This window comes from Ascaphus truei, chromosome 7 (assembly GCF_040206685.1).
Source record: "Ascaphus truei isolate aAscTru1 chromosome 7, aAscTru1.hap1, whole genome shotgun sequence".
NCBI classification, from domain to species: Eukaryota; Metazoa; Chordata; class Amphibia; order Anura; family Ascaphidae; genus Ascaphus; species Ascaphus truei.
Window position 1 is genome coordinate 45,329,784 of NC_134489.1, and position 24,582 is coordinate 45,354,365.

The window sequence follows — 24,582 nt, forward strand, 5'->3', positions numbered from 1 at the left end:
CCCCAAAAACATGCGGCAAATAATAACTGTCGGGACTTTTCCATCTTTCTAAGGGAGGTAAACAAGGGAAAGAAAACTCCCAATGTGTTGCACACTAGATAAAGAAATAATGTGTGATAAGAGTAATAATGGTGGTTATCTTCCAATGTAACTTTTAATATAAACGATAAGTCAGCATGGCAAGTGTACATACACAACATACATAGTGTGTTAATATAGCACCTCAGAACTAAATCTGCCAGAGATAGGCAGTAGTTAGTATAAACCCATCAATTAAATACCACAGTGAGTTATTAGACAGTAGTGTTAAAGCTGCAGTTCAAGCAATATCCTACATGTGTGTTTTTTTTTTTTAAATAAATAATTTCTGGGCTAAGACATTTTTAATGTTTTCTAATGTGTGACAGGGTGAATGAACATCACCAGCCATATACCTGGCAAACATATGTCTAAGTTTGCAGTGCAGCAGTGACGAGGTTAACTTTCAGTGGAGAAGGGCTGCTTAATTAGTCTGACCCCCAGCTGCAAAATCAAGGTGTTTAAAACCCCCAGGCTACACACACATGTAAGCTAGCTGGTCAGGAGACCGGACTGAAAATACTGAAGAGATTACTGCTATAAGGTCTGTGTTGCAAAGTACATATGTGATGAACTGTCTGTGTCCTGCATGCAAAAAGAGAAGCTGCCTTGTTTTCTAAGCTGAAGAGAAGCTATTTTGTTTTGTCTGCTAAAGAGAAGCTATTTTGTTTTGTCTGCTGAAGAAGAAGCTATTTTGTTTGTGTGTGCTGTATGTTTTAAGGCTCAATAAATAAGCCTTATCATGGGAACCCGCGTGTGTGGTTGCATGTACCCTGCAACATAATGTAACAAACATTTTTGTTTCTATAGCAACCATTTAAAAAGTCACTTCCTCTTCTGAGACAGGCTCTGGCACACCCCTTTTGCCCTCTCTCTAGCAGTGTACCAATTATATCTAGTGGCTGCCTGGTCACATGATCTTCCACACAGACCTTTGCATCTTGGGTAATCTTCTGCAGCACTGACAGTGACTTAGAGAACCTCAGAGCCGAATCTATGCCGATGGATCATAGGAGAACGGATCGATCTGCAACTGAGCTAATCACTTGTCAGTGTGCAGATTGTATTGATGCACATATTAAATTGATTTTTTTTTTAACAATGGCAGCTTGAACTGCTGCTTTAAGCACACACATTTTTTACATTGAAATATAAAATAATTATAATTCTACAATAGACCCAGTCTTGGAGAGCAGTTAACCAGAAGTTGCAATTATAATAACAGACTAGTTGTTGTTAGAACGGTGATTCTGTGTCCTATGAGACATACTGTAGTAGCAACAGATACAAATGTAGCTGCATAGGTTTGATCTATCTCCTAGTCTCTATGGTAGGTAAATGGGAATATATACAGGAGGAGAAAAGTGGCGAGGGTCCCTATGAATAGCGCCATGGTAAGAACTGAATACACACAGTTCACTCTCTATGGGGCACGATGAGGGGAGCAGCAAGGGACGGAAAATGACGACGCCATGCGGTCGTCTCTCTCAAGTCTCTGCTTAGTCTGTGCTTCGAGCCGGTCGCCAAGGTGTGACTTCAGTGATTCCGAGTACTAACAATCATTTCACGTGTAACGACACGCTTCTTCCTGGGGGAACTCAAACCTTAAATCCCCTATCCAGGAGAAGTGCACGACTTGGTTACCCATTGAAAAGGATGGAGGGGAAAGAGCTTGCAGGGAAGCTAGGATGCAGTGAGAACCTGCTGGACGGGCAGGTTCAATGTGAGCACAGGCTGAAGTTTAGGCAACCCTATTTGGACCGTGGTGGTCAGAATGCATTAAGGGCCACCCTATGAGACAAGGACAATTTGCATCTCTCTCCCACAAATGTAGGTTTCCCGTTTCTTTAATGGGTGCTAGCTTAGGAGGGGGCACGTTACTAACTGGGAAACAACAAAGGATGACAGGAGACACCTTAATACATATTCCTAAACACACAAACACATGTACAGGACTCACAGTGAGGACTCCAGCCAGAACTCTGAAGAACCTGCTTCTAGAACATAAGGGGTGGGTACATATACTGTACCCTTACATTGACATCATACATCACATGATGGGGAGGAGAGTAACACACAGTTAACCCCCAATGCAATCAACCCTTTACAGAACTAGTAGACTTCCAAGGGGGGCTACATTAGCAATATGTTTAGCGTTGTTTGTATAAATCGCCTTCAATGTCCAGTGCTAACAAAAATTTCTGGGGCACATTTCAAACAGATGTATAATAGTTACAGATAGTGGGCTTGCTAAGGGGGTAAAAACGACCTGGAGCTAAGAGCAGACTGAATCAGCAATCCATAATGGTAATTAAATTAGCTACTAATTAATATTGACACTGGTCATGTCCAAACTGTAGTTACGCCAGATTTACACTATTCTATATCTCAAATACATTTTTAGAGATCTCTAATGTATTGTTCCAAGTTTCATTCTAAAATTATTTAGCTTCTGCATCAAATCGAATGTGTCTTTTTAAAGTATGGGCGTGATTGACAGAAGGTTCTTATTCAGAGAGGTTACAGGCGCTCAAACCTAGTGATGTGATGCCTAAAAAGAGAAAAAATTTAGTCAAGATGTACAGAAATCTACATATATAAGCATCACATCATTCTACATATATAAGCGTCACATCGTTCTACATATATAAGCGTCACATCATTCTACATATATAAGCGTCACATCGTTCTACATATATAAGCGTCACATCATCCTACATATATAAGCGTCACATCGTTCTACATATATAAGCGTCACATCGTTCTACATATATAAGCGTCACATCGTTCTACATATATAAGCGTCACATCATCCTACATATAGCTCCTCCTATTGACCCATATAATGATTCCCTATAAATAGTTCCTGTAACTTCTCCTCAATGTTTCAAGCTGGTAAAATCAATGCCACGTACTTATAGAAATAAATGCTAATACAAACTCAGACATATAGCGCATTTCCTTGACTCTAAGACGCACCCCTGATTTAATAACATTTTTGAAAGCAAAAAAAATACATTAAGTGTGCAGATTTTTTTTATTAGCAGGCAATAGCATACATTTATTTTATCCACACTATACTATACTATACTGCACTACGCTACACTACACTACAGTACAGCTTTATGCTCAGCACTGTATACTTTACATCTCCGCACCTCCTGCAGCTCACCAAGAGTCGCGGAGAGAGGGGGGAGGGGGCGATAAGAGCCGGGTGCCGAGCTGCTGCTGGGTGCTGTGTACATCGCCGCTGCCGCTGCTCCAGCTTCGCCCCCTTACAGGCTGTTTTTTTTTTTTTTTTTTTAAACATCGATTCTAAGACGCATCCCAATTTCAGATGTGAAAATGGGGGAAAAGGTACGTCTTAGGCTGTGCCTATAGTGCCGTCGTTGGCGACAGCGACACGGCGGGTGACGTCACCCGTCGCCACCGGCGAAAGTTATGTTTCGCCGGGCGGCAGGGCTGCGGGATTCCCGCAATTTGATTTATTCAAGGGCCGTCACGTGAAAAATCAAATTTTGCCGGCTTCAGATTTTCGCGACGTCGCTGTCGCGTGCACTATAAGAGCACGCGGCAGCGGCACTGTATTTGTTTTCGGGCGACGTCGCGTCGCCGGCACTATAAGCGCGGCCTTAGAATTGAGGAAATGCGGTATTAAACACATGTAAAGTTGAATCGACATTTGGTTCGTTTGATACCTAGACGGCTTATTACTTTTATAAAGTGTTGCCATAGAAACAGTAACCATTGTGAGTAAACTTTACACTCGCAATGAATCTCTTTCCAGAAGCGCAAACAATGTGTCCCTCCTCGGACCTGAATGAGTTTACGGCGGTGGCATGTTTAAGTGGCTAAGGGCCTTCTTCAGTCTGCTCGGAAGTGGCTGATTGCAGCATTACCGAGCAAACACTCCCATTTACTTTCATGGGAGATTGCGACCCAATGGAGCACATTGGGCAATCACTTAAAATCTAGCTGACTGACAAATGTGTATTTTGACATACTGTATACTGTATATATTTTTTACTTTTAACATTTTTCCATAGTAAACAACAGCTTTGAATTGTTTTCATAATCTCCAATGTATTTTGGTTATAAGACTGTTTGTTAATCCTCAAACCCACAGGTAAATTATTCCTGTTTTATTCTCCGTAAAGTCATTATTTATTCATACTCAGATGAACAAAATAAGCCGATATGCATGATTTCAGCAGTCTTGAAGAAAAGGAAAACATTGATATTTTATAGAATACAAATTGGTAAATGGATTACTTTAAGGGTGATTTAATCTTTCGAAAGAAGCCACTTACACAGCGTAGTTTCCATTGTTTTTCTTTGTGGCACTGCACCTTTAATTACATGCGGCACATGGAGATACATTGATTAGGTCCTGGGCCCCGGCCACATGGACTGTAACATTGCATTGTGTATTTCTCTGGGGTTCACTTTACTAGCACTAGTGAGCTTTAACTCAAGGGAAGCCCATCAGTGCCTTCTACTGGTGACTGGACTTGTAAGGATGCTGGCAGTGTGAGAAATCGTGCAGCACATCAGGAGAGGCTCACTAATGTTACCCACAAATATATGTTTCTAAAAGTGGCAATTGGAGGTATTGCTTTATTTCACAGTGTTAAACCAGTGTTTCCATGTGGCCAAAGAGAGTCTAGGCATCTTTCTTGCTTTCACTTGATCTCTGTGTTACTCTGTCAGTTTCACTGTTTCATAGCAGGTGTGTGACACACCCTCTCACACCCACAAATCCCTTTGCAACAAGCCACTTATTTCTTCCAGCTGTTGGGACAGTCAAAGTGACAGTTGGAACCCCCAGTGTGCAGGTCACGAGAGGGAGAAGTGCACTGCTGCCCTGTGGCTTTCGCACCACAGCTGCTCTCAACCGACTCAACATCATCTGGACTGTCTCCCCCCTGGTGGAACCGCGTCACCCACTGCAGGTGTGTGTCACAGCTATATATATATATATATTATAACACACAGGAATATCGCTCAACACTTAAATAGATTGTGTCCCGGACACCTGTTCATAAGTCATGTATAGTGTGACTAAACAGTGGTGCTAAAGGTTAAATGAATATGAAAACAACAGGGAGAAAGCAACCTTTAAATAGCACACGGACATAAATGAAAGTGTAACAAAAAGAATTTATTAAGGTGATTAAAACAGGGGATGAAATATAAAAGAAGAGGGGGGCTCAACACTACCTAGACATTATGGACCTGGAGGCAAGGGTCTAAATAAAGATCCAAAGCAAGACATATACAGGGTACAGGTGGCTTTGTCTAAGCACACCTGCGTGACAATCAACCTACACTGAGATCTTGTGACCACATGTAAAAATATTATGCCATATAATTTGATGCAATGGTTTACATGTAATGGGTACACAAGTATAAGGGGTAACAGAATGCAAAATACGTCACCACTCAGTAGGTAGATGTCACAGACAAAGGTAGGTCAGAACTCCATGTCAGATGGAAAAAGGTAGGGGCCCCCCTCAGCAAGACTCCCACTCCAACGCGTTTCGACGGGAAACTGTCTTCTTCTGGAAGTGGTGAGGGGAGAAATGAGCTAGCATTTATAGTGAAAATCATAACTACAAAAATCGCGCCAAAATTTTAAGGATTGCAAGCAGCTGTGAGAGCAGAGAGTGTCTGCAGGCATGGCAGCGTCATGGGGCCTGTGTTACAATGATTGTGCATCTCATTGGGCTGTTCTAATCACGTGTGCACTCTAAGGTCAGCCCCTATGTAAATAGGGTGATGACGCGTGTGACGTCATCGCGTCACGAATGTCATGACGCATGGCCGTAATGGCACCTCCCACTGAAGCCATAGGCAGGCCCAAGTAAGGGAAAATATTGAAGTGTTTGCCAGTTGCAAAGGACTGGCTGTGATAGCCTTGCCTGCCAGATGTAAATAGAGTGATGACGCATATGATGTCATCGCGTCACGAACGTCGTGACGCATGCCCATAATGGCACCTCCCACTGAAGCCATATGCAGGCCCAAGTAAGGGAAAGCATTGTAATATTTGCCAATTGCAAAAGACTGGCTGTAATAGCCTTGTCTGCCAGATCAATGGGGGATGCGCATGACGTCATCACGTTTAGTATTAGGTTTCACACGGTTGTCATAGTAACCATGTAAACAAGCAAAACGGGCGATTTAGCACCAGATAAGAATGATAGATACTCTAAGGGGCCCTAAACTGTGAATAAAGGAAGCTGCTGGCAAAAAACATTCAAAGGCAGTTTGTCCTGGGTTAATACGGGAGATATGTATGAGCATATATCTAACAAACTTCAATATACAAGTGAAAAGACACTCTAGGAGGCCCCATGCATTGAATGAAAGCAACTGCTGCTGGTAAGGACATAAAAAAGCATGCTATCCTGAGTTGGAAATACAAATAAAGATGGTTATATGTACAACAAACAGCAATATGTTATGAGTTTGTAGCTGAGTCTGAAAGGGTATATGCTTAATAAAGGTCATATGCCATTGAGTAAGGGTACCCCAATAAAGTGTGGTGGCTACAATGTCAGCCGTAATACATTCATACTCCTAAATAGAAGAAAGTACAATTAACCATACTGGTTAAGGCATATGCCTGTGCATTAGTGACCTGATTAAGGATATATACGAGCAATGATCTACATATTTGATTAACTCAGCATGATAGGTGCAGTTCAGTAATAGAAACAGGTAATTGCAAAAATATATCCACTTTGCTGAACGTTAACCCTCAACAGATCTAATATATGACGATAATGCCGGGTTACTAAAGTCTAATCCAGCTGTCGTCACATTATTATATGAAGCTGCACCACCACTAGGATGACACAATTGCATAGACCTAGTGTGTGTCACAAGATGAATCAATCTGTGGCTCTAAAAGTAGATACAGGCCAATAATTTTTCTATAGCATTTTCAACCGTATAATACGGACAATGTAGAACTGGAAAGGTCCTGGAAGAAGAATCACTGAAGGTGAAAAAGTCGGTGTGCAAAATTATTGCAATGACTGAAATCCATAAGGAATGTTCTTGTCCTCGTTGGAATGAACAAATGATAGTTGTGGTAACGGAGCAATTCCCATGAGTGCTCCAGATGTGAAAGGAATCGTCACAATGCCTCTTGTCTTGGTATCGATATGAATGAATAATATCCACGACTCTTCTTAATGTGGAAAGATGATCTCCATACAGCAATCACGGATCTTCAGTTTAGGACAGGAATGCTGGTTCACAGTATGAACATGTGTGGGAGGAAAAGTGGGAAACCACGCATTAGAAAACAGACAGGCCAAAGTGTTAAAAAACAGATCAAACCAGAGGGGCAATAGTTAAAGAAACATATATATATATATATATATATATATATATATATATATATATATATATATATATATATATATATATACTGTATATATGTATATATATACTATTTGCACATTAATGCCTTGTGTGTATATATATATATACACACACACACACACACACACAAGGCAGTAATGTGCAAATAGTAATTTAAACATGAGAACAGGAAAAGTTTAGCATTTACAAATCTGCACATCTAATTGACAAAAAAAACCATCTGTGACGTAGGGGTAATAATTTAAATTACATTTTCAAGAAAAAAAACAAAAATGTCAATGTGACCATACAAGGACAGTTCCTGCGGGTTACTGTACGCTGTGTTTGTGTAACTGCAGGAGTCCGAGCAATAAACAGAACCCCCCTGCCTGTGAATGCTGCGCGGTGCGAGATTGGAGAGGGGTGTACGGGGTTAGGATGGGCGAATATATTTTCTGTTATTTATGAAATATGATGTTTTCACTTTGGGACAGGTGATCTCATATGAGCAGGGTCAGATTGTGGAGAGTCTAAGTGAATATTTGGGACGTGTCGGATTTGCCTTCCAGCCGTCCAAGGATGCCAGCATCTTCATTAACCAAACCCGTAGCTCCGACACTGGCACGTACCAATGTACCGTGGTAAATCCACCTGACGGAGCCACACCCAACATAGGTCTCATTGGACTCACTGTCCTTGGTAAGTAGTAGGTTAAGAAGACAGAACTAGCGTTTTTACTTCTTACACTGGTTGGATGTATCGCAGCTCTTGTTGAGATCTTGAATTTTAAATCTGGCATGGTGAACACACATAATATTTTAGGGTGCTCTCTAGCGTCCCCATATTCACCACACAAGTCATTATGTCTCTCTACTATGCGGCTCCTCACCTAGTGCATGGTCTTCTCCTAGGAGTCTTCCACAGGGCTCTCTGCTTTGTCATCTGAATGCTAAGCCCAGGCAGCCATTCGTCCTTCTTGCCATAGACGTAGGGACTTTTAAGTTCTCACTGAATGAGACAGATCCCTATCTGGCTCCCTAATTCTGCATGTTAGTAGCTGGCCGCACTCTTGGTTTGCTTCCCTGGCTCAGACTGCCTGCAGGTTGATTGATTTGTTTGATTGATCCATTTGATATGTTTCCCCTAATGGCTCCGTCCTACTGCACAGATGCACACGGATGTGTGACAAATAACATGGTGTTTGTTACTGCAGTTCCACTATCAAGTCCAGAATGCTCAAGTAAGGGACAGGGACAAGAAGGTGGAAGCATCCGTCTCCTATGCTCTGTACGTGAAGGTGTCCCAGCCCCTACGTTTACATGGGAGAAAATCGCACCCGACAGTCAGATGCTGATCATCAGCCAGGAAGGTAAAGAGGGAAATCGCTGCTGTCGCTATGCACAGCATTCACTACATTGCATTATAATATCTGCTTCCCTCCCCAAATCATAAGCTGACACCATTGTGCAAAAAAGGTACAAAGTAACTGAATTCCACGATGCTAAGGAAATGCCAGGAGAAAACTCTTCTCTGCATTTATTTTGCTCCACAATTGCTTTGATACACAGACCCAGCAATGTTGTAGCATTGTGTTTTAGGGGGCGTGTTACAGCACAGAACACCTTTTTTTCTGATCAACATTTTAATATAAACTAGAAATAAAAACTGCTATTGATAAGCTGCACTTGTTAAATCCACAGACCATCACGCGTCCGTTACACTCAATAACCTCACTATAGAAACCTCGGGTCTGTACCGCTGCACCGTCACCAACCAGCTTGGCTCGCGCACCTGCGCTTTGGAGCTCCATGTGCAAGTTGGTGAGTACTTTGAATTGACTTCCAGCACCTAAGGCGCTAATGCAGCGAGATACGTACAGTTCTGTTCGACGCAGGGCACTCTGGCAGACCCATATTAAAGTATCAACTGGACTTTCATTATTCATCATTCTGCCAATTATATATATAACATATATCAGTTGGTAGGATGATACATTGGCTGAAAGATTAAAGTGTCTGAGAAAATAGCAGAACCCAGGCCAAGATTTTGAATGATGTTTCCTAATATTTATTATTTTGTCTCAAACCTCACATACAGTTGCCTTTTAGTAAGTTAATTAATAAGTTACACTTAATAGTTAATTCATATGAAGTTGATAAGCTTAATCTTCCTGTAATTAGCACGCACTTTTCTCAAGGTTGCCATGCTGGGTGGGCAGAGTAAATGAGTACTTCAGCATTAGGCCGCGATTATAGTGCCGGTGTGCGCACGACGTCATGCGTGCGCAACATGCACCGCAGGCATCGGGAGGCGTGGCAGTGACATCACGTGAGCAGTTTCCCTCATTGGCTGAAACACTCACGTGACGCGGCCGGCGCGCTGCAAGAACAATGTCAAATGTATTTTCAAAAATTGCACGCTATGTGCACCTTCATTGCTCTCCATTAGTTTGTTCCGGCGTTGTGCACATGCACTATAATCACGGCCTTAGGTGATACGTTTTTTTATTTGGACTAACACTTGATATTTAAAACCAGAGACAGAACATGAAACACAGACAGAGCTCAGTGCTACATCCATTAACACAAATACACGGTACAGTGCCTATATATATAATATATTTATATCTATCTCTATCTATCTATATATATATATCTTTTTAATAAAATGGTCTTTTAGTTTAACTTATTTTGGGGGTTCAATATGAGCTTATAGGGGTTCTGTATGTTTAACACTTGATATTCTAAGACAAATTTTAGAAAGTTCTCGCTCTTCCTCAGGTCGGGCAAAATATTCCAGGAGTTTAACAGAGATGTAAAAATCCAGATCTAAAACAGAAGATGTGTAGGAGTCATTTCAAAAAATAATCAAAGATCTGCAACTTGTGCTGACAGAAGACATCTTCCCCAAACCTCCCATCCTCGCATTCCGGCAACCGCCAAACCTCACACAAAGTTAATCCACAGAAAACTTCATAACTAAGTCAAGGATGCTTAGTGGCAAAAGTCCATGCAACATCACACACCGCAGACTTTGCAAACATATATGCCAGGATCCCACAACCAGTCACAAACATAGAACATTCAATGTTAAAGGGTCATTCTGCTTCACATCCAGGAATGTGGTGTGTATGATTAAATGCAGCAAATGTGACCAAGGATGCTACATTGGTGAAACCAGCCAAAAACTTCAAACCAGAATGAACCTACACAGACACACACTAACACAACGTGAAGAAGGAAGATATTGCACAGACACACACTAACACAACATGAAGAAGGAAGATACTGCACAGACACACTAACACAACATGAAGAAGGAAGATATTGCACAGACACATACTAACACAACATGAAGAAGGAAGATATTGCACAGACACACACTAACACAACATGAAGAAGGAAGATATTGCACAGACACACACTAACACCATGAAGAAGGAAGATATTGCACAGACACACACTAACACAACATGAAGAAGGAAGATATTGCACAGACACACACTAACAACATGAAGAAGGAAGATACTGCACAGACACACACTAACACAACATGAAGAAGGAAGATATTGCACAGACACACACTAACACAACATCAAGAAGGAAGATATTGCACAGACACACACTAACACAACATCAAGAAGGAAGATATTGCACAGACACACACTAACAACATGAAGAAGGAAGATATTGCACAGACACACTAACACAACATGAAGAAGGAAGATATTGCACAGACACACTAACACAACATGAAGAAGGAAGATACTGCACAGACACACACTAACACAACATGAAGAAGGAAGATATTGCACAGACACACACTAACAACATGAAGAAGGAAGATATTGCACAGACACACACTAACACAACATGAAGAAGGAAGATACTGCACAGACACAAAATAACACAACATTAAGAAGGAAGATATTGCACAGACACACACTAACACAACATGAAGAAGGAAGATATTGCACAGACACACACTAACAACATGAAGAAGGAAGATATTGCACAGACACACACTAACACAACATGAAGAAGGAAGATACTGCACAGACACAAAATAACACAACATTAAGAAGGAAGATATTGCACAGACACACACTAACACAACATCAAGAAGGAAGATATTGCACAGACACACACTAACACAACATCAAGAAGGAAGATATTGCACAGACACACACTAACAACATGAAGAAGGAAGATATTGCACAGACACACTAACACAACATCAAGAAGGAAGATATTGCACAGACACACACTAACACAACATCAAGAAGGAAGATATTGCACAGACTCACACTAACAACATGAAGAAGGAAGATATTGCACAGACACACACTAACACAACATGAAGAAGGAAGATACTGCACAGACACACACTAACACAACATGAAGAAGGAAGATATTGCACAGACACACACTAACAACATGAAGAAGGAAGATATTGCACAGACAAACTAACACAACATGAAGAAGGAAGATACTGCACAGACACACTAACACAACATGAAGAAGGAAGATATTGCACAGACACAATAACACACCATGAAAAAGGAAGATATTGCACTCCAGTGGGACACCACTTCTCACAGATTATTCCATAAATGACTTAAAAATCAAAATCCTCAATGGAATGTGTAAAAGCATCAAGAACAGAAAACATTTTAACTCAAAATGATAATGCTCTTTGACACTAAAACAAGAGGACTTAATGCTGATATAGGGTTTCTTACACACCATCAGCATTGGTGTAATGTTTCTCCCTGACTCTGTTCATTGTACATTTCAAACCCTTCTCTCCCACCCCCTGTACAATACTACTGATCGATATATGGTCCTACTCCTACATACTCTCCACATTTCTCTTTATCCCTTTCATCCATTTATTGCCCCGTCTGTTTATTTACCATCCCCTTTGCAATGACTCCTCCACATCTTCTGTTTTAGATTATCTGAATTTTTACTTCTCTGTTAAACTTCTGGAATATTTTGTAAATCTGTATTGCCCGACCTGAGGAAGAGAGAACGATTGAAAGCTTGAGTTATAATATCAATTGTTAGTCCAAATAAAAAAGGTATCACTGAAGTACTCATTTATTCGCAACTTGACTAACACGGCTATTTCTATTTCATTGATGTTGGAAGTAGATTTTGTGTTTTTATGGCAATGTGTGACTCACATCTCACTGCAAATAGGATAGACACAGATCACATCTCACAGCCCATTGGATAGACGCAGATCACATCTCACTGTCCATTGGATAGACGCAGATCACATCCCACTGCCCATTGGATAGACACTGAAGGAAACCTTTTCCTTGCCTAGGCTTCTGTGACTGGATACACACATCTGCACCCTGCAGCAGACTCCCCCGGGAAGCTTTTTACGCACTGACACATGTTATCTCCGATTTTGATGATATCACGGGCCCGGAAAACGAAGGAAAAGAAACGTAACAGAAGCCAGATTTCAAATTCCTTTGTCTCAGTTTATTAAGCATAGGGTTATGATTTTTATATAGGAAAACAGAGGGGTTTGGTTAGAGGCGTAATATAGGTGTAACCTGGGTGTGGCTTGGGCGTGGCTTTGATTAGAGACGTGATTTGGGGGCAGGACATATTAGTGGCATGATTTTGGGATGTGATTCTTCCAATACAGGCACTGTCTGAATACATAGCTTATTTATTGTCTGTTATCAAAAGAGACCTTGAATCTCTAGCAACTAAATTATACGATTCTGCCTCTCTAAAAGAACCAGTCTTATTGTTTACTGACTAAAACAGCAGGAAAACTGACAATACAAATAGTATAAAAAGTATCTTAGCAATATCCTGAGCAGAAAGAGGAAATGTAACTTGGCAGTAGCTGAATACATTAGAAATTATATTTCAGCACAATGCTGACTACAGAATCTTAACTGGTTATGAACAGACAAAATGGATGGCTTAACCCAAGTGCAGATTCTGGCCTGACCTACTGGTCCTAACAGACACAGATCACATCTCACTGCCCATTGGATAGACACAGATCACATCTCACTGCCCATTGGATAGACGCAGACTGACACTTAAACTTCACTAGGCATGTAAATCAAAGTTTGTCTAAAATGAGATGCTGATTTAGGTATAATGTGAGATGTGATAAGTTGCCAAAAGGCCTGTTTAAAAAAAACAAAAAAACTGTATGACTCCCTGCAAATCATGTTATGTGGAGCGCCATGTACAGGAGGGACAAAAAGCCAGTGTAGTTATGAGCTTGTGTAACTTTGTATGTTTCTGTTTTTAGCAGTGCAAGGAACTATGGGTATTATTACTGGCATTACAATCACCCTGATAATGGGGCTGGTGCTCTTGGCTCTCTTTGCTCTTGTGTTATGCTTCCATCAGCAGAGTAGAGGGAAGTGGCGAGAGAGGGAGGACGAATCATACAGACAAGTCAGGTGAGTGTGAATAAGACTTTTTGTTAAGATCCCATACATATGCTCCCCTGACTGCGAGCTTGTGTCTGATAAAGATCTCCATGCCTCTCGTCTTCCTCTCTCAATTTTCAGTGCAGATCCTTGTCAGGGTGAGTGCCTGGGCTATGGTCCCAGTGCCTGCGCTGCACGGGCGCCTGCGAGGCTGGTGGCATGTGCCGCCGGTGCAGCTGAATTCCCCGGTCTGCAGAGAGCTGCAGGGGGAAAGACGGGGGGGGGGGGGGGGGTTTGCGTGACCGGGGCGCGGCCATGAAGTCACCTGGCAGGTTCGCCCTCATTGGCTGAACCGGCGGGGTGTTTGGCCTAGCACTCCGTCGCGAGTCCTGATCTCCATTTTCTTGAGAGCAGGAGTTTGTCAGCACAGGGTGGCGGCCCCCCTCACAGCGGGCCCGGCCCCTTTGTGGGGCGGCTCTTGTCCCTGCAGCGTCCCCCACAGTGGGCGCTGCTGTAGCCAGCGGGGACCTGGCCTTAGAAAGTGCTTACACTGACTGGATCGTCCTCTATTCCTACTGGCAGCACATGGTGTCACCCAGCATGGCATGAAGAGTTGGGAGAGAATGACGCCAGAGAGTGGCAGGCGGGAGGAGGAATGAGATGCCAGTCTGCTGGTTCTCTTATTAGGCTACGGCCCCAGTGGTCACGGCTGCACGCGTACTTGCGCGGCTGGCGGCGCGTGCACCTGTTTCAAGTGACCTGGGATCTGCGGCTGCGTTTGCAGTGGAGAGCAGGAGATCTGATGGTTGGCGGTGGGGCGGGAGGGCCCGGGGGCATGGCAATGACGTCACGCAGCTGGTTTGCCCTCATTGGCTGAACCGCCGCTGTGACGTGTCCAATGCGCGTCAGCCACGCCAAAATTTTTGTCTTTTGGCCAAGGCAATCGCGCCTTGTGTGTGCATGCACACACGCCGACTGGGGCCTGCCCCATAGAGGGCTGTGCGCTGGTGTGTGGTGCACATGCTGTAGCGCTCGCAGTAGCGGCCAATGGGGACCTGGCAGAGGCACAAGGAAGATACTGGAGGAAACCTAATGGAGAGATCATAAGGGAAAAACTGGGGTAGCATGAGTCACTGGAGGTGGGTGGGCCGAGAAAGGTGGGGATCTGGTGAAAAATGCTTGGGGGGAGGGGGGATAAGGAGGGTTGTGATTTGCCTGGAGGCGTCTCACTTTAAAATGCAGGTAGTAAATATGGTTACTAAGAGGTGTAATTGTATTTGGCTTTTAATTTTTGTTATTTTCATTATTATATTTGACTTGCACCTCAATTATAAGTGAACATGTTGTCTCTGAGAATTGAGCTCTATAGGCGGTCCTCGGTTACCCAACGGAATCCGTTCTGGAAGTAGAGTTGGATAGTGAAACCATTGTAAAGTGAGTCCCATGTTAATCAGTGGCGGTGAGCGTTGGATGACGCATTCAGGTGTCGGATAACGTCCCATAGGGTTCCATTGTAAAGCGTTGGATATGCCATTCGTTGCAAAGTGGAACATTGGATAACAAGGACTACCTGTACTCTGCAAATTGCTTCACTGCTCAGTCAGTGGCAATTAATATACAGCACAAAAATAAGATTTACTGTGTAAGGACGAAGTGTCCCTGTCAGAGGTATAGCGGATTGTGGACTTCCCAAATGACAAACCCCTCAGAAGCTTCTTCACTTCGTCAGATACGGTAATTCTTGTTACCATTACAGTTGGAAAGGTGAATTACGTTGAGCTATGGAATAAACAGGTGATATATTTTCTTGGTAGATTTTAAGCTTGTGTCGTTAGTCCTAACACCTGTGTCTGAATTCTAATCACTGGCCTGAAACATTATCCCAGACTGTACTATACTGAGGAATTGGTGCCACATAGAAAGATGGTATAGGCACCAAATAGCACCTTTGTAAATCGATATAAAATGCATAATATAAATATTTTAGCCAGCATATTTCTATTTGTAAATGTAACTAAATCTTGTATAGTTCCATCGTCCCGTTTACATTTTTATTTCACTATATCTTTACCATTTTCATTTTATATTTATATCAAATCAGATACCTTTATAACATTAAGGCATACACATTGTATCATTTATTTTATGATATAATTTTGTTCCATAATCATTTTTATGTAACATACCTGTTTCCATGCACAAATAGAGAAATGCCATCGGTGGCAGTTAGGTCATTTGGGGCACTGCTCTGAACATGCCCATAGGCAGAGGATGGGTCATTTGGGGCACTGCTCCGAACATGCCCATAGGCAGAGGATGGGTCATTTGGGGCACTGCTCCGAACATGCCCATAGGCAGAGGATGGGTAATTTGGGGCACTGCTCCGAACATGCCCATAGGCAGAGGATGGGTAATTTGGGGCACTGCTCCGAACATGCCCATAGGCAGAGGATGGGTCATTTGGGGCACTGATCCGAACATGCCCATACGCAGAGGATGGGTCATTTGGGGAGCTGCTCCGAACATGCCCATAGGCAGAGGATGGGTCATTGGGGCACTGCTCCGAACATGCCCATAGGCAGAGGATGGGTAATTTGGGGCACTGCTCCGAACATGCCCATAGGCAGAGGATGGGTCATTGGGGCACTGCTCCGAACATGCCCATAGGCAGAGGATGGGTAATTTGGGGCACTGCTCCGAACATGCCCATAGGCAGAGGATGGGTCATTCGGGCACTGCTCCGAACATGCCCATAGGCAGAGGATGGGTCATTGGGGCACTGCTCCGAACATGCCCATAGGCAGAGGATGGGTAATTTGGGGCACTGCTCCGAACATGCCCATAGGCAGAGGATGGGTAATTTGGGGCACTGCTCCGAACATGCCCATAGGCAGAGGATGGGTAATTTGGGGCACTGCTCCGAACATGCCCATAGGCAGAGGATGGGTCATTTGGGGAGCTGCTCAGAACATGCCAATAGGCAGAGGATGGGGCCTTTGGGGCTCTGCTCAGCACATGCCCATAGGCAGAGGATGGGTCCTTTGATGCACTGCTCAGCACATGCCCATAGGCAGAGGATGGGTCCTTTGGGGCACTGCTCAGCACATGCCCATAGGCAGAGGATGGGTCCTTTGGGGCTCTGCTCAGCACATGCCCATAGGCAGAGGATGGGTCCTTTGATGCACTGCTCAGCACATGCCCATAGGCAGAGGATGGGTCCTTTGATGCACTGCTCAGCACATGCCCATAGGCAGAGGATGGGTCCTTTGATGCACTGCTCAGCACATGCCCATAGGCAGAGGATGGGTCCTTTGATGCACTGCTCAGCACATGCCCATAGGCAGAGGATGGGTCCTTTGATGCACTGCTCAGCACATGCCCATAGGCAGAGGATGGGTCCTTTGATGCACTGCTCAGCACATGCCCATAGGCAGAGGATGGGTCCTTTGATGCACTGCTCAGCACATGCCCATAGGCAGAGGATGGGTCCTTTGATGCACTGCTCAGCACATGCCCATAGCCAGAGGATGGGTCCTTTGGGAGCTGCTCAGCACATGCCCATAGGCAGAGGATGGGTCCTTTGGGAGCTGCTCAGCACATGCCCATAGGCAGAGGATGGGTCCTTTGGGGCACTGCTCAGCACATGCCTATAGGCAGAGGATGGGTCCTTTGGCGCACTGCTCAGCACATGCCCATAGGCAGAGGATGGGTCCTTTGGGAGCTGCTCAGCACATGCCCATAGGCAGAGGATGGGTCATTTGGGGCACTGCTCAGCACATGCCTATAGGCAGAGGATGGGTCCTTTGGGAGCTGCTCAGCACATGCCCATAGCCAGAGGATGGGTCCTTTGGGAGCTGCTCAGCACATGCCCATAGGCAGAGGATGGGTCCTTTGGGAGCTGCTCAGCACATGCCCATAGGCAGAGGATGGGTCCTTTGGCACACTGCTCAGCACATGCCCATAGGCAGAGGATGGGTCCTTTGGGAGCTGCTCAGCACATTCCCATAGGCAGAGGATGGGTCCTTTGGTGCACTGCTCAGCACATACCCATAGGCAGAGGATGGGTCCTTTGGCGCACTGCTCAGCACATGCCTATAGGCAGAGGATGGGTCCTTTGATGCACTGCTCAGCACATGCCCATAGGCAGAGGATGGGTCCTTTGGCGCACTGCTCAGCACATGCCCATAGCCAGAGGATGGGTCCTTTGGGGCACTGCTCAGCACATGCCCATAGGCAGAGGATGGGTCCTTTGGGGCACTGCTCAGCACATGCCCATAGGCAGAGGATGGGTCCTTTGGGGCACTGCTCAGCACATGCCCATAGGCAGAGGATGGGTCCTTTGGCGCACTGCTAAGCACATGCCTATAGGCAGAGGATGGGTCCTTTGACGCACTGCTCAGCACATGCCCATAGGCAGAGGATGTGTCCTTTGGCGCACTGCTCAGCACATGCCCATAGCCAGAGGATGGGTCCTTTGGGGCTCTGCTCAGCACATGCCCATAGGCAGAGGATGGGTCCTTTGGGGCACTGCTCAGCACATGCCCATAGGCAGAGGATGGGTCCTTTGGGGCACTGCTCAGCACATGCCCATAGGCAGAGGATGGGTCCTTTGGGGAGCTGCTCAGCACATGCCCATAGGCAGAGGATGGGTCCTTTGGGGAGCTGCTCAGCACATGCCCATAGGCAGAGGATGGGTCATTTTGGGCACTGCTCAGCACATGCCCATAGGCAGAGGATGGGTCCTTTGGGGAGCTGCTCAGAACATGCCCATAGGCAGAGGATAGGTCCTTTGGGGAGCTGCTCAGCACATGCCCATAGGCAGAGGATGGGTCCTTTGGGGCACTGCTCAGCACATGCCCATAGACAGAGGATGGGTCCTTTGGGGAGCTGCTCAGCACACGCCCATAGGCAGAGGATGGGTCCTTTGGCGCACTGCTCAGCACATGCCCATAGGCAGAGGATGGGTCCTTTGGGGCACTGCTCTGCACATGCCCATAGGCAGAGGATGGGTCCTTTGGGGCGCTGCTCAGCACATGCCCATAGGCAGAGGATGGGTCCTTTGGGGAGCTGCTCAGCACATGCCCATAGGCAGAGGATGGGTCCTTTGGGGCACTGCTCAGCACATGCCCATAGGCAGAGGATGGGTCCTTTGGGGAGCTGCTCAGCACATGCCCATAGGCAGAGGATGGGTCCTTTGGGGCACTGCTCAGCACACGCCCATAGGCAGAGGATGGGTCCTTTGGGGCACTGCTCAGCACACGCCCATAGGCAGAGGATGGGTCCTTTGGGGAGCTGCTCAGCACATGCCCATAGGCAGAGGATGGGTCATTTGGGGCACTGCTCAGCACATGCCCATAGGCAGAGGATGGGTCATTTGGGGCACTGCTCAGCACATGCCTATAGGCAGAGGATGGGTCCTTTGGGAGCTGCTCAGCACATGCCCATAGGCAGAGGATGGGTCATTTGGGGAGCTGCTCAGCACATGCCCATAGGCAGAGGATGGGTCATTTGGGGAGCTGCTCAGCACATGCCCATAGGCAGAGGATGGGTCCTTTGGGGAGCTGCTCAGCAAACGCCCATAGGCAGAGGATGGGTCCTTTGGGGCACTGCTCCGAACATGCCCATAGGCAGAGGATGGGTCATTGGGGCACTGCTCTGAACATGCCCATAGGCAGAGGATGGGTAATTTGGGGCACTGCTCCGAACATGCCCATAGGCCGAGGATGGGTCATTCGGGCACTGCTCCGAACATGCCCATAGGCAGAGGATGGGTCATTGGGGCACTGCTCCGAACATGCCCATAGGCAGAGGATGGGTAATTTGGGGCACTGCTCCGAACATGCCCATAGGCAGAGGATGGGTCCTTTGGGGAGCTGCTCAGAACATGCCAATAGGCAGAGGATGGGGCCTTTGGGGCACTGCTCAGCACATGCCCATAGGCAAAGGATGGTACTGTTGGGGCTCTGCTCAGCACATGCCCATAGGCAGAGGATGGGTCCTTTGGGGCACTGCTCAGCACATGCCCATAGGCAGAGGATGGGTCCTTTGGGGCTCTGCTCAGCACATGCCCATAGGCAGAGGATGGGTCCTTTGATGCACTGCTCAGCACATGCCCATAGGCAGAGGATGGGTCCTTTGGGAGCTGCTCAGCACATGCCCATAGGCAGAGGATGGGTCCTTTGGCGCACTGCTCAGCACATGCCCATAGGCAGAGGATGGGTCCTTTGGGGCACTGCTCAGCACATGCCTATAGGCAGAGGATGGGTCCTTTGGCGCACTGCTCAGCACATGCCCATAGGCAGAGGATGGGTCCTTTGGCGCACTGCTCAGCACATGCCCATAGGCAGAGGATGGGTCCTTTGGGGCACTGCTCAGCACATGCCTATAGGCAGAGGATGGGTCCTTTGGCGCACTGCTCAGCACATGCCCATAGGCAGAGGATGGGTCCTTTGGGAGCTGCTCAGCACATGCCCATAGGCAGAGGATGGGTCCTTTGGCGCACTGCTCGGCACATGCCTATAGGCAGAGGATGGGTCCTTTGGGAGCTGCTCAGCACATGCCCATAGCCAGAGGATGGATCCTTTGGGAGCTGCTCAGCACATGCCCATAGGCAGAGGATGGGTCCTTTGGGAGCTGCTCAGCACATGCCCATAGGCAGAGGATGGGTCCTTTGGCGCACTGCTCAGCACACGCCCATAGGCAGAGGATGGGTCCTTTGGGAGCTGCTCAGCACATTCCCATAGGCAGAGGATGGGTCCTTTGGCGCACTGCTCAGCACATGCCCATAGGCAGAGGATGGGTCCTTTGGCGCACTGCTCAGCACATGCCCATAGCCAGAGGATGGGTCCTTTGGGGCACTGCTCAGCACATGCCCATAGGAAGAGGATGGGTCCTTTGGAGCACTGCTCAGCACATGCCTATAGGCAGAGGATGGGTCCTTTGATGCACTGCTCAGCACATGCCCATAGGCAGAGGATGGGTCCTTTGGCGCACTGCTCAGCACATGCCCATAGCCAGAGGATGGGTCCTTTGGGGCTCTGCTCAGCACATGCCCATAGGCAGAGGATGGGTCCTTTGGGGCACTGCTCAGCACATGCCCATAGGCAGAGGATGGGTCCTTTGGGGCACTGCTCAGCACATGCCCATAGGCAGAGGATGGGTCCTTTGGGGAGCTGCTCAGCACATGCACATAGGCAGAGGATGGGTCCTTTGGCGCACTGCTCAGCACATGCCCATAGGCAGAGGATGGGTCATTTTGGGCACTGCTCAGCACATGCCCATAGGCAGAGGATGGGTCCTTTGGGGAGCTGCTCAGAACATGCCCATAGGCAGAGGATAGGTCCTTTGGGGAGCTGCTCAGCAGATGCCCATAGGCAGAGGATGGGTCCTTTGGGGCACTGCTCAGCACATGCCCATAGGCAGAGGATGGGTCCTTTGGGGAGCTGCTCAGCACACGCCCATAGGCAGAGGATGGGTCCTTTGGCGCGCTGCTCAGCACATGCCCATAGGCAGAGGATGGGTCCTTTGGGGCACTGCTCTGCACATGCCCATAGGCAGAGGATGGGTCCTTTGGGGCGCTGCTCAGCACATGCCCATAGGCAGAGGATGGGTCCTTTGGGGAGCTGCTCAGCACATGCCCATAGGCAGAGGATGGGTCCTTTGGGGCACTGCTCAGCACATGCCCATAGGCAGAGGATGGGTCCTTTGGGGAGCTGCTCAGCACATGCCCATAGGCAGAGGATGGGTCCTTTGGGGCACTGCTCAGCACACGCCCATAGGCAGAGGATGGGTCCTTTGGGGCACTGCTCAGCACACGCCCATAGGCAGAGGATGGGTCCTTTGGGGAGCTGCTCATCACATGCCCATAGGCAGAGGATGGGTCATTTGGGGCACTGCTCAGCACATGCCCATAGGCAGAGGATGGGTCATTTGGGGCACTGCTCAGCACATGCCTATAGGCAGAGGATGGGTCCTTTGGGAGCTGCTCAGCACATGCCCATAGGCAGAGGATGGGTCATTTGGGGAGCTGCTCAGCACATGCCCATAGGCAGAGGATGGGTCATTTGGGGAGCTGCTCAGCACATGCCCATAGGCAGAGGATTGGTCCTTTGGGGAGCTGCTCAGCACACGCCCATAGGCAGAGGATGGGTCATTTGGGGAGCTGCTCAGCACATGCCCATAGGCAGAGGATGGGTCCTTTGGGAGCTGCTCAGCACATGCCCATAGGCAGAGGATGGGTCCTTTGGGGAGCTGCTCAACACATGCCCATAGGCAGAGGATGGGTCCTTTGGGAGCTGCTCAGCACATGCCCATAGGCAGAGTATTGGGTCCGGGGATAGCCTGATTCTCTCTTCCACTTGGGTTATAAAGAAAGGTGAATCCCCTAACCCCCCTCCCTCACCCAACGCATGTGTCTGGCGAGTTGTCTGATTAACACTGCACTGTTACAACCAGATAGTCTTGGGGACGGACACACTCTTTACCAGCCATCTAAGAACCACAAGGCACACGATAAAGAGAACTCTTATCCGAGGCACAGGGTGAACAAGTCTTTTTGGAACTAGTAAGAGGTTAATAAGTTTGTGTGGAAGGTTTAATGGTCATGAAATAACGTTTTATGTGGGTATTTCAGTCACACTGTACGCTGTCAATTTTACCAACGTTTGTACAGGGTTTTACCATTTTCATCTGTCTCCACAGATTGTAAAATGGTAAATATCCCAGTAATATGCAGAACCTGCTGATTTTTCTATGTGCAGAGCGATTACAGTAGTTAAAGCCATGCCCTTCAAATAATAGATCAATCATATCAAATGCCAAGACCAAAAACTGTTAACGCCTTGGTTTTATGCTTACATTTTATCTAAAGAGACATCATGTAACAGTAATAGAAATTACACTCGTTATGTAACCTACAAAATAAAGTTATGGCAACTTTTCAAATGTATGGGCAGATGTGGAGCTGGATAAGAGCAGGAGAGATGACAAAGCTATGCGCTTCTTCCTTAGGTAAATGTAGGTTCTTGATGTAGCACTTAGGTATTCAGACGGTTCTCTATTATATCTTCTTCTTCTGCAGTGTGGATAATCTCTCCCCAATAAGACTTAGTGTGACCAAGAACCCATGCCGCGATGCCGGTATATGTAGGCCTGCCAAACCTTTGCGGGTGTTGAGCAGCCAGGTGGGCGAGCCCTCTACATACATACTTCAGGATGGCCGACAGATCCACTTGTCTTCAACAGCCACGCTGGAGGCACCTAACTTCAGGCCTGCCAGGAGCACAATGCCTTTAAGCAGTGAGATGTCCCCCCTATCAGAGAGTGGAGAGGAAGATTTGTGGTTCCAGGCCCAAAATGATGTCTATACTGGGAACCAACCTGCATCTGTCCTCAGGGTCTCTCTATACCCAACAAACTCTGGCTTCCTGGTGTAATAGGAAGAAGCAAACATAATGGAATGGTGCCGGCTGTTAACAAGCAGCGCACGGCGAGATGTGTTACTGTTGTGGTTATGGATACAGGAGGGCAAAGTTAGTTTGAAGCAATGATCAAAAGTTTTACATAATAGCATTCACAGACTTTCTTTACGTATTCTAGGGCCATTTTTCTTTAAGGAGAGAAGTGAAACCAAGTTGACAAACAAAATAGCTTTGGTCATCTCACCATCAAAAGTAGCATTATCTTTAGAAGTATACGTCACCTCTTAAAGCTGCAAATGTGATTTGGTGACATAACTCAGAGACAGAGATTACACCAATCCCAAATCCAATATCTTTTCAATGTGAGCTGCACACTTTTGCCCACGTTTCTCTCTTCTCTCACATGTATACAATTCTGTACATAAAGCAGAACTCATTTTTGTACACACTATCTTTAATCGGGAGATTTATAGTCTGTAGATGCAAATCATACACAGGAGAGTTGGGTATAGCTACCGATACACATTTTTTGGCATGTACTGATTTCTTCCGATAAGTTACAATTTTTGTGTTTCAAGGAATTTTACAGATTTTCATCCTTTTAATCAATCCACTCATCATTTTTTCTAGGTACTTTTGTTAAACACAAACACATCAAGCGATTGTGTTGTACAGCCCTCCGAGATGGTGTTGTACAGCCCCCTGAGATGGTGTTGTACAGCCCTCCGAGATGGTGGTGTACAGCCCTCCGAGATGGTGTTGTACAGCCCTCCGAGATGGTGTTGTACAGCCCTCCGAGATGGTGTTGTACAGCCCTCCGAGATGGTGTTGTACAGCCCTCCGAGATGGTGTTGTACAGCCCTCCGAGATGGTGTTGTACAGCCCTCCGAGATGGTGTTGTACAGCCCTCCGAGATGGTGTTGTACAGCCCTCCGAGATGGTGGTGTACAGCACTCAGAGTGAAGCAGTTTCTTCCAGTACACAAAACAGAAACAGTGGAGGATGAAAACTGAAGCAATGTGACTATTGCGCTACAATTCTCACATCACAAGGAGATGCTGCCTATCTATTTAGTTGCTGATTGTTTATAGGGGCGCTAATAGGTGCCCCTCACCCCCAAATTATTCAAAAGATATACAAAAGGTATATTTTATCCAAATTAAGGTTTGGAACATAAACCTTGGAAAAAGTACAAACAAAAACACCAGGCATATCATGGTTTGTTACCACTGCAGGCGGGTTCTGTTCCTCCTGGGATCCTTAGAGGAATGTGAATACAATACCGGTGTTGTA

General features: G+C 46.3%; 1 protein-coding gene across 4 annotated transcripts in view; it reads left to right on the top strand.

The window, feature by feature from the left end:
- The window catches only part of LOC142499178 (immunoglobulin superfamily member 11-like), a 31,259-nt gene extending 7,365 nt beyond the window's left edge, over positions 1-23,894 (top strand). The window contains exons 2-7 of one of the 4 annotated variants that reach the window (XM_075608178.1): positions 4,870-5,030; positions 7,947-8,151; positions 8,666-8,821; positions 9,153-9,272; positions 13,750-13,900; positions 22,950-23,894. In XM_075608178.1, coding sequence (XP_075464293.1) covers positions 4,870-5,030; positions 7,947-8,151; positions 8,666-8,821; positions 9,153-9,272; positions 13,750-13,900; positions 22,950-23,304 — 1,148 coding nt within the window. In that variant the 3' untranslated portion in view covers positions 23,305-23,894. Of the gene's footprint in view, positions 1-4,869; positions 5,031-7,946; positions 8,152-8,665; positions 8,822-9,152; positions 9,273-10,232; positions 12,763-13,746; positions 13,901-22,949 lie in introns of those variants that run through there. The other 3 variants (XM_075608177.1, XM_075608179.1, XM_075608180.1) reach the window with 3 other exon arrangements.
- Positions 23,895-24,582: the final 688 nt, after the last annotated feature.